The sequence below is a fragment of the Solanum dulcamara genome, chromosome 9 (assembly GCF_947179165.1).
Source record: "Solanum dulcamara chromosome 9, daSolDulc1.2, whole genome shotgun sequence".
Taxonomy (NCBI): Eukaryota; Viridiplantae; Streptophyta; class Magnoliopsida; order Solanales; family Solanaceae; genus Solanum; species Solanum dulcamara.
This window is the reverse complement of record NC_077245.1, coordinates 252,718-263,977: the sequence shown is the minus strand read 5'-3', so window position 1 is coordinate 263,977 and position 11,260 is coordinate 252,718. Positions and strand designations below refer to the sequence as shown.

At 33.2% G+C, this 11,260-nt stretch overlaps 1 protein-coding gene across 1 annotated transcript; it reads right to left on the bottom strand.

The window, feature by feature from the left end:
* Positions 1 to 1,065: 1,065 nt before the first annotated feature.
* LOC129903396 (kinetochore protein NUF2 homolog) lies at positions 1,066 to 9,330 on the bottom strand. Its single transcript, XM_055978944.1, has 11 exons — positions 8,998 to 9,330; positions 8,699 to 8,917; positions 7,959 to 8,049; positions 7,697 to 7,876; positions 6,438 to 6,527; positions 5,679 to 5,786; positions 3,846 to 3,899; positions 2,803 to 2,917; positions 2,570 to 2,727; positions 2,171 to 2,266; positions 1,066 to 1,585 (listed from the first exon to the last, which is right to left on the bottom strand). Exons 1-11 carry the CDS (start codon positions 9,156 to 9,158, stop codon positions 1,517 to 1,519), a joined length of 1,341 nt encoding a protein of 446 aa, XP_055834919.1. The 5' UTR covers positions 9,159 to 9,330; the 3' UTR covers positions 1,066 to 1,516.
* Between the last annotated feature and the right edge of the window lie 1,930 nt (positions 9,331 to 11,260).

Here is an 11,260-nt window from a genome sequence, read left to right as displayed (position 1 = left end):
ATAAGAATATTTTCCATTTTTAAAAATGAATTTTGACAAGAGAAATTCCTCCTTCAAGGCTTGAGCAAAGTATGGGCCAAAAGTCATGGGTTGAATGCTAAGCAAACAGATGAAAGATAGTTGTTGTCTCATTTCTGTTGGTAGGATTTGCACGGGCTAGTCAATTTTACCTGGGCAGACAATATAAATTTTACTAGTTTAATGAATTTTTAAAATTACTATTAGTGCAGATTTCGATTTAGAATACATTAACTCTCTCGCTCGCCTCTTTCCTCTCTCACTCGCCTCTCTCCCTCTTTCACTTGCATCTCTTTCCATGGCATCTTTATTTCAGAATGTACATGGTATCCCAAGTACATGTATATAGTTTGATTCGCATGTAATCTGAAATACACCAATTCTCTTATTCGCCTCCATCCTGTCTTTTTGCCTCTCGCCCTATGTATATGTATTTGACAATGTATCTATCAGCAAAAATACATATATCTAAGTGTATTTGACTTGAAATTTAATATAAAATTATTAATTAGAAAAACAATATGTAATTATTTTAAATTATAGAAAGAATTAGTAAATATGATAAAGAATAATTGGGTAATTTTTCCATTTTACGTTATGTCACTAATTGTTTTCAAAGTATTAACTTTTGATTAGTATTGACTATTGACATACACTTGAGACTTTCTCATTCGCATTAAAATCAAAGTCCAGTTCATAGAAAAAGTGATGCCCTTTAAAATGAGTATTTGTCAGTCAGTATAAAATCTAATTCTAATTAATCTATTAATCATGATTCACAATCTCTTATATGAGTATTATCGACGATCCCTCAATTTGTGTTATTCACAAGCTCGACGTGCGTTGTACTGTTTTGGCATTCTTGAACTCGAAATTTCCCTCTTATTTTCTATTGCCAGAAAATAACATAATCAACTGTAATGATTGATGACTGGTTGAAGCTGGAAGAACAAATTATTCAACGACAGCAGTGGCGTCAGGCAAAGGGTTCCGACAAAGAACAAGCCTGTGGTGGGGGTCCTCGTTGATGCCCTTAACATATATATATTCCTTGTCTCAATTTCGTGATAGTAACTCATAACCATACAAATATTTAAGTGTAATATTATGGTGCTTGACCAAAAGGCTTGTCGCCTTTACATTTCAGTTCATTAACTACTCCAACTCAAAGGAGAAAAAGAGCCGCGAAACTTTTTGATCAATGATATCTTGAAAACAAAGTGTCTTAAAGAAGAAATGTGTCTGCACTAACATGTCCAACCTAAGGCAAAATATAGACAACTGTAGACATAATTTTATATTTATATCACAAATCAAATTGATCAACAACACATGCCTTACCAGGCAATATGTACGTGTGATTCCTTTTGGGTCTTCAGCCCTTGCATGTTGCAGATCTTAATCTGAGTCATGAAGGTTTTTCCCACTTTTCCCAAATTGTTACTGTAGAACTGCTCTACTTCACTATAATGATATAGTTAAAGATCAACTCCTTTTCTCAACAACTTGTCTGGTCCACTTCAATGTACGGTAGCAAGTCTCTGATTGAGTTTGAGTGGCGATAAAACTGACATAAGAACAAGTTTAAGCAATCAGACAAGATTAAGGCGGCGATATAATGTGGTTCTATTGCTTCGAGATATCTGTTACTGTGGCAAAAAAAAAAAAACTTGCTATATTTGCTTTCTAAGTTAGGCAACAAGAAGTTGCAGTGTAGCAATGTAAACCAATAATATCTGAGGAAAAGTAAGAAGAAGAAAAAAGTTACATAAATACACATAGACAAGTAGGTTTCGAGTTAGAAGTCCTATTCTTTCCATCAAAATAAGCACTTTTGCATAGTTAACCTTCCTGCAATCTGCTTATCGTGTGTCTTTTAATAACCCAGAGGGAGAGCGTCAAGAGGGAAAAAATAAGAGAGAGACTGATCCAAATAATAGTAAACATAGATTAACATAGGCATTGGCAAATTAATAACCCAGAGGGAGAGCGTCAAGAGGGAAAAAATATGAGAGACTGATCCAAATAATAGTACACATAGATTAACACAGCCACTGGCAAACTAGGCCTCAATTATATTAACTCCCCTTTGTTTGAATCCCCATTTGACTTACCAAAATAGAAATGGAAAAATAGATGGAGATAGTTGTACCTCTGCTATGACTTCTTCGCAATTACGGCCCAATTCTTGGCATTTTGATGCTCCAGACTCCCTTACTGAGTTGATTTTTTCAGTTATTGCATCCGCCTAATGAAAGAGGTGATCTATTGGTAAGGAGCAAACCCAAACAAGATATAGGGGGTGTTTGGATTGGCCGTTTATAAGTGACTTATAAGCTAAAAGCTAAAAGTCATAAGTTGGGAACACCCAACTTTTGGCTTTTGGCTACTTTTTAACTTTTTCAGCTTAAAAAAAAGTGTTTAAAAGCATTTTTTGTGTTTCCCAAACACTTCCAAAACTAAAAAAAGCTTAAAAGCCGAAAGTCACTTAAAATAAGTCAATCCAAACACCCACATAGTGTTTTAGAAAATCAAGACAGGCTAATAGTACCTCTGCAAGTACACCTTCCAAGTCATTTTCCCTTGCTTTAAGACCATGCCTCTTTGATTCCACTTCCAACTTTACATTTTTCAATTCTTTGGCAGCCTCCTCATAACTAAGATTTTTTTCTTTCTCTAATTGCTTTCTTAATTCTTCCAATTGGTCCGCTGGATAATATATGATATTAGCATCGGAGTTAAGGAAAAACTACAGATGAACGTAATAAAAACAGCTAAGGCTACCTTTTCCTTGCCTTACAACTAGTTTAGCTTCAAGGGACTTTTCCTGTACTTCTTCATCACTCAGCTTTAGTTTGAGAACCTTTACATCTTTCTCAATAGATTTAGTTGAATTAACCTGCCAGTATCATTCAAATAATTTAGGGTAAATATGAAGGCATTAATGACTGCTTTGTTTAGAATGACAACTATCCAGGAGAAAATTAGTGTAGAACTATAGACAACCATGGTCTATAGCAAGTGACCTATCACAACTTTAAAGTGCACTTTTATGATTCTTGGACTCAGTTGTTATTTTCCTCTTTTATTCATGATAAGAAGGAAAAACCAATAAACAACCAAAAAGAGATGAGACTAACATTAAGAATTCCTCACAACTGCTATAAAACACTTTTAAGTGGCACATGTTGATGTGAAATTTGGATAGCTCCCTGTCATCAACCGAGATTCAGAATATATTTTCACAAAATTTAAGATGAATGCATGCACATCTTATATGAGAATGCCTAAGGACTTAGTTCAAGTCTTTATACATAGACTTGAATATATAAATAGTTCATATCTATTTGTCTGCCTCATTTGAGACGTTCTTATTTTCTAGTTACAAAAATCATGTTAAAATTTGATCCTAAGCACCACTTTCATTACACCACCTCATTTCTTTTAGTTGTGTTTGTGTCAATCATGCCTCTTATTCCCCTCCGTCTCTCTTTTTCACAAATATAAATGAGATTCTTAACTAGATTTTCATCATAGGTAGATCTATACATTTATTTTCCTTCCACTTCAAATGACTGTTTCTTCATCTAGTAGATCAAGTCACTCAAATACCCTTTAAGTTATTTTGTTCCTTGTTATCTTAATAAACAAATATGTTTAGCCATTCATAAATTATTTCTTTTCCTTATTATAATTATCTAACTTTCAATTGTTTCCAATACAATAGTAAATGCACTCAGGTAAAATAATTTATCATGAGAAATTAAGAGGTGTCCACTGAAAATGCAGTATGACAAATTTTATCAAAATAAAACATGCATGATAACCTGCTCCTGTATAGCCTGCATCTGATTGAAGTTCTTGGACATTTTCTTGTAAGCCTGACATAAAAGAGACGAGATTTAATAATAATTAAGAAAACAAGGAAAAACAAAACGAGAGAGAATGTCATCAAGCACGTCCACTCAAAGTTGCACATATTAACAATTTCAGTGCAATTGGTATGAAGGTAATAGCTATTACATTCAAGCATGCTTGACAAAATTTCAGTTCTAATCATCCCAGCCAACTCTTCTTCAGAACGAGAAAATTTGATTAAAGGAGGTACATTCACTCAAATTATTTCTTCCATAATTTCCTATTTTCCTTCCTCAAGAAAAAACTTATGAGATGTCCAGCTGCAAACCGTCCACACATGTCAATCAAATATTCTTAACTCAGTTGATAAGTTGCTAAGAGCCTAATAAATAATTATCCATTCAATTGGACACATAACTAAATACTTGTGGCCTTTTGCTTATGCTAATGTAGAAAAAGGGTGATTTCGCCAAACAGGCTGTTACTTCCTGGCCACCTACAGCATTTTTGCAAAGGGGCATGTCATGACTCAAGAGTTGCTCATGCAAAGAGTAAATCACAAAAATACAAGGCTAGTACACCATTCTATTTTTTATAAATCTCCTGCAAGTTCTCTTTTACATACTTACGACGCCGTTTCAGTTTGAGTCTAAATTTGACTAGACATGGAGTTTAATAAACAACACAAGTTTCGTTGTTGTATAGACGAATGAGCGGAGTTTGTAGAGAATCATATCATTTTGTAAATTCTCTACTTTTTGGTATATATCTTGTATACTGCCGTTGTGGTCATGATTATAAATGAAAATACATTTACTTGATCAATACAAATAAACAAGAGATTATTTTTGCTGCATCATCTAAATACACCTGAAGTACCAACTATCCCCTTAAGCCAACAAGTACGTTTTTAATGGACTTCAAGAAAAGAAGATATAGCAACCATAAATTTTCGAAATATTTAAGGTTAATTGATAGTTTATCAAGTGCTAAAAGTTAAAACATTGTTTTGCATGCTAACAATGATAATTTTTGCAAATAATGATTGAAAGGTTGAAAATATATGTACACTATGGTTTGAAAGTGTATAGACATGGTATAATGGCTTAAAGATGTGAAACAGAAAAGTCAGAAACAAGGAAGACAAAAATTGGGTATCAGACCTGGCTCGCGCCAGGTCTTGCATTGCGAGGATGCCTGGGCAAGCCTTCAGAGCTGCTCGTAATGGCCTCACATCGCGAGAACTACTGCATGAAGGACCTGGAAGTTTAACGCCAGAAAAAGAAATGTAAGGAACACTGCACGCCCCATCACAAATTACAGTCCGGATTGGAGAAGGAAAGCTCGAGACTCTAGCGGTGAGATGTGGGACATGAGGGAAGGGGGATGTGGTCTAGGACTTAGCACGTGATAGGGTGTGTTTCATGAGAGGCATTCTCAGTACGTCTAGAAATACCAGCTAGCCAACAGGGAGAGAAATATTGCACATTTTCTTGAAGCCCTTGAGTACTTTTGAGGGGCATTTCTGCCAAAGATGATTTGTACCCCCAAAGGTGAGTTTTTAACAAGGTTTTGAGTTGATTATACTGATTAATGTTAGTATTAACATTGTTTAGCCATGAAATTTTAGATTTTCCCAAAATCACCAAGAACGCCAAGAAAGAGGATTTCCTAGTGTTGGTTTCAAAAAGTAATTTCCACCCACCTGTATCTCATTTATTGAGCATAAATAAGTGTCTAGATGCAATTTATAAGTTGAAAATATAGTATAAAGGTTGTATTGGATGAACCCAGTGAAGTACCTTCGTATAAACCTCAAGAATTGCAGTTTTATTTTGAAAAGACTGCATTGCTGCTCTTTCAGCATTCCTTATCTCAGCTTGAAATGATTTCTTTTCCTCCAGGGCTCTCTAAAAATTTCAATAGTCAAAAAATAACACATGAAACATAAAAGCTGCAGTAACCTGATGTTAGCGGAGCAAGTGCAGAAAAGTTGCGATTAATTTCACAAACAGAATCTGAAATTATCTAGCTAAAAGACAGAATCTCAACTTAGAGAAACTGGAACCATGCCTCATACAACAAAGAACCAAGTGATATTTTTTTAGCAAATAAAGATCAAGAATCTTAGCACTTCTTACAAAAACTTAGCTACTAAAGTAGAGCTTCAAATATTCAAGAAAATTTCATTTATTAAAACCGAAATGACTTCTACCGCTTAACAATTTCAACCTTGATCTTTCAGGATTTTTAAACCATGAACCTTAGCTTGTGTTGCACAGTCCAATTCAATCTAGCCAAGCAGAAAAGAACAAAGAACAAAGGCAGATATGCCATAGGTTCATCAAAGCAAAAAATGTAACAAATCCAAATTAGATACTTCAGTTTCAGCCTGTAAATCAGTCATATTTGCAATTATGTTCAATATTAATATACCAGCATGCTTAATGTCATAGCACCCTTGAAAAATAATAAACCACATCACTTGCACAAGACATCTAGAAGACATAGTTGACGCATATTCTTTTAAAACCAGCTCAACAGTCAGTAATAACTCATACCTGAAGCTTATCTGGTGATTGGACAATCTTAGAGCGTAAATTGGCATTGTCATGAACAGCTTGTACCAATGCAAAGTCAGCATTAGAAATCTGGAAGGAGACCAAATGTAAATGGTATATTAGAATCATAACACAAATATCTTTTTGAAACTGGCATTGACTCCTAGATGAGTATTCAAATAATAATGTAAAATTGAATTTAAATAGCATAGAGGAAAGATGTAGATGAGAGGAAAAAATACTAAATTCTCAAATACAGTGACAAAGAAACTATGATCTAGCTTGTATTGAATATATGCTATAAACAGTAACTGCGCCCAAGGGTGTGGCCTAGCGTCAATAAAGTGGGTGAAAATTATGGAAGACCAGGGTCCAATCCCAACAAAACATTAGGTGATTTCTTTCCATATATCTAAATCATGATAGGTAAAGTTACTCGGTACTTTTGTTGGTAGGAGATGGCAAGTACCTGGAGATATAGTCGAGGTGTGCACAAGATGGCCCAAACACTACCATTATACAACAATTGCACCTCAATTCCAAACAAGTTGACATCAGTCATATGAATCCTCATTGACCATGTCGATCCATTTATAGTCATCTCAAACCAATATTTTACAAAATATAGAAGTACTAAAAGTTTTAGTTGAACAGTCATCACCAACTTAATATCCAGGATATTTCAAAGAAGAATCCAGAATATTCAAGACTTATAGAGAATTGAAAGAAGAGCTCTAGAATGAGAATTCTAGAGAGAAAAGTCTAGAAATATTCTAGAGAAGGGCAATTCCAGAAATAAGTGAAAGGGTTTATTCTAGAATACTCAACTAAATTCTTCCATCACCACCTATAAATAGAGATGGTCCTTTGAGATGTATGCGTGCTCAAGTAAGCAAAAAAGCATGAAGTGAGTCATCAAGTGAGAAGTGTGAGAAAGCAACAAACAAAGTTGCCAGAATGTGAGTGAAAGAAAAAAATTAGTCCTTACTTTTTGTAATAATAAATTCAAGTTGCGAGCAACCAATTACGCTCAAGAATACTCAAAAATTCTCTATAATTTCCACTGACATAAATCTCTATCATACAAATCTTTGACTGGACTAAAAAGACCACTAGAAACATAGGACCTAAAGTAAGCCAACACCAAACATATGGCAAGTATTCTTCATTAGACAGATAATCCAGTGTTGGGCTATTAGCAATTCATGAAACAAATATGACATTAGAATTTAGAAGGAGAGAAAATCCAAACAACTGACCTTTTCATCCATCTCTTTAGCCCTCTCCTTAAGTTTTCTTATTGAGGCCTTCAAGGACACTTGGTGATTGTTAAGACCAGAAATTGCTTGCCTCAGTTCCTTAACATTAGAATCTATTTCTTGAACCAAAGGCATCTCCCTTTCTCTTGATTCATTTTGTACTGCAATCTCTTCATATAACTGTGAGGCACAGTGTAAGTAACTCGAGAGAAACTTTGAGAAAGAAGCTTCCAGTAAAAATGTTTTTCACTACTTCAGATACCTGAGATATTCTAGCCTCCAGAGCGAGTCGTTGTTCATCAATGAGAGTCAGATCTTCCACAATCGGTCTTATAGCATTTAATTTAGTGTCCCTATATTTTTCAAGGACATATTAAAGAGAAATATTGAGTAGCACTTTGTTTTGGGGTGAGACAGGGTGATAATTCAGTTTAAGGACAGAAGAAAAGAAACTCTCAGCCAAAAGCTAGTAAACTTCTCCATTCCAGAATTAATTTCTACAAAGTATTTTTATTTATCAGAACAAACAGAGAAGCATATTTGCTTGCCAAACTTATGTAAACTAAAAAGACAGAGTTTTTGAAAACACAGTATCTACATAGCTAAGCAACTGCGTAGCAAGTATAATCCAATTTATATTTCTTCTTGTAGAGAAGACAGCGAAGGGGTTTGCTGTCATATCCGCATGGATGAATCCTATACTACTATTGCAATCTCAGTTTCAGATAAAGCTGCAAAAAATGTGTGTGACATAGTTATTAATGATCCTCTATGCAATTTTTATTTTTTTTGACAAGTGTATGTACTTGATAGGTGTATCATCTCAATTGCTTAAAACAAAGTGCGTATCAGCATGCATGATTCAATCAACAATGTTGGTTGCAAAGACAGGACTTTGTGGTTAATCACCCTTGAAACATCAAACTCAATCTTTCCAGGGTGGTGCCGAGGGACTTGATTGTTTCAACAAAAATTGAGAAGAAATTAAAAGTTAAAAATGACCTGTGAAGACAAAAGTTGAGGATGGCTCCGACAAAGAAGCGGGTGCGATCAGGGTCAGGCTTGATCAAATCCCTTAGAGTAAATATCTCTGGACAATCCAAAGCAACCAACATCTCCCTTATCTTATGAAACAAATTAATGGTCCGAAAAGAGTCAACATGAAGATCCGGGTTCTCAAGGTGCTCCAGAGCCGAGAAATCCACCTGGTCATGATCATCCCTATAGAGAAAAGAAAGGAAAACAGAAATAAAAAGAATTGTTGATTGAGATAAGTAATAAAGGTTGTTCTTTTAGCGTACTGTAGAGTGTCGATATGAAGAAGAATGCTGGAGTAGAGTTTAGTGACAAAGTCGGGAGTGGGTTTGATGAGATCTTCGTCGGAGACGGAGGCTATTTGAGCTTCGGCTAATACAGCGATGATGTCTTGTCGGGGGAGTGTTGGGTAATCAAATCTCGACATTGGAGATCAAAATCAAAATCAGCAGCTTGTTGGAATTGGGATTCTATCGCCTAGGGTTCTACTGAAGCGGACAAAATTAAATTTTAAATTCGAATTCTGGCTCCGGACACCACCATTACAGGGACTTTCCAAGTTAATTGTTGAGATTATAAATTATTTTAAATACTGCTTAACATGTTATAAACAACCCTATATAAACATATAATCAAAAACAAATTAAAATGTGTGCTAAATTTTAAATCAACTAATGATCTTGAATTTGAATATCCATTTGTTATGTCACTTTTCATTGTGAGATCGACTTTAATATAATTAGATTTTAATATGAATATTAAATATCAGATAAAATTAAAATAAATACAAAAATTTAAAATAACAAAATTAATGTAAAAACTAAAATGATGTTATCATTTTAGTGGGATCCACTAGGCAAATTGATAAAGTGAGGCTTACTAGACAAGTTGTCCATCTTGCTCATTTTGGACACCCGAATTCTCTTTTTCATTTGCTCCTTTATATTTATCTCCTATTCTTTCTTTCTTATTTTACTAAGCTAATTTATTTTATAACAAGTGAAGCTTTTTTCACATTAAAATGAAGTTACGGGCTAGCACAATTTTTTTTTATCAATTTTATCTTTTTATAAATTTAATTTAATTGTATAATTAAATTGCTCAAATGATCAAACATATGAAAATCAGCGATTGAGTCATTATAAATTAGAAAGTGAATTGATAGTTTCACTCGCAGTATAATATTATTTTATATACACAACAATATTATATAGTTAGGTCCGCTATACGATGACGGCCAATAATGAGAGATACTAAAGAAGAAGATGGTGGCACGCAGTAAGACAAGGATATCCCTTTGTTTTTTTATCATGGTCAATGATATGTTCATGAAATCTTTTCTATATTGTAGTGTTAAAAACGGAATTTTTCTTTTATTTTTTATTGACGGAAAAACATAATTAATTGTATGAGTCAAATGAAGTTGTATCAATTTATTTTTAAAAATAACATTTCTATCACTATTAATGATTAATGACTGATTGAAGTTTCAGGAACAAAATATCTCACGACAACACTGGCATCAGGCAAAGGGAAAAAGAGGTCTGGTGGTTCCTCGTTGACTCCCTTAATCCCTACTCTATTTCAGTATCGTCATTTCATAACCTCACAAATATCTAAGATTAGAATTTTCAACTTTTTTCTTTTAAAAGAAAGATTTTTCAACGTTTGAACGTGGTTTGAAATCAAATTAATTTGAAATTAAAATTTTGTGCATTGAGACTTGCAATATAAATTTCTTAAGTTATATGTTTTCTCATAAATATGACAAATTATAGTTCATAAATAAATTATAAAAATATCTAAAATGTCACGTTAAAAATATCGCATATCTTCATGTTCATTTTATAAATAAAATATTTGTGATTGCAAACTTTCAAAAAAAAAAAAAAAATTAAAATAAAAATATATATATATATATATATATATATAATTTTATAAAGATTTATTAGTCAATAATAATAGTTATTAGTTATCATTTGAAACGATAACAATCTATTTATGCCGAAAATAATTTTGAAACGACATTAATCCCAAATTACATATGATCCTATTTTGAAATGGTGATCCTATCGAAGCCTACTTACTTTATTGGAAAACAGGGAGAAGCAAAATAGAGCACGACTATGTAAGTTGGCTGCTTCCTATTCTAATAATGACAATGTCAATATATATTTATAAAAAGTTCCTCGAATTACGATGGAGATTAAATTTAAATTATTCTAATTCGAGAAATACGTCACTAACAGCTCTCGAATCAAGGAGAAATCCAGAGAAGAATCAAGGAAACAAACACATTTGTACCTACACCTTTTATTATCAATAAAATTATGTTTCTTCAGATTTTATATATATGGTTGATTTATTTTTCACTTATTTAAAATTTATTCAAGTAATAATTTCGAAAATTCCACAAATTTATGAAATATTCATAAAGGAATCAAAATATATCAAACTTTTTTTGATAATCAAATATTTCAATAAATATTTATTCCATTGCTCTAATTTGTTGTTCAATGCTGATACTTT

Excerpts from the sequence above, each read along its gene's own strand:
- LOC129903396 (XM_055978944.1), bottom strand. The coding sequence starts at position 9,158 with ATGTCGAGATTTGATTACCCAACACTCCCCCGACAAGACATCATCGCT. Across the intron at positions 3,900-5,678 it reads TTCTTGAGGTTTATACGAAG|GCTTACAAGAAAATGTCCAA; the intron begins GTACTTCACTGG and ends CTTTTATGTCAG. Across the intron at positions 2,267-2,569 it reads TGGAAGGTGTACTTGCAGAG|GCGGATGCAATAACTGAAAA; the intron begins GTACTATTAGCC and ends CTCTTTCATTAG.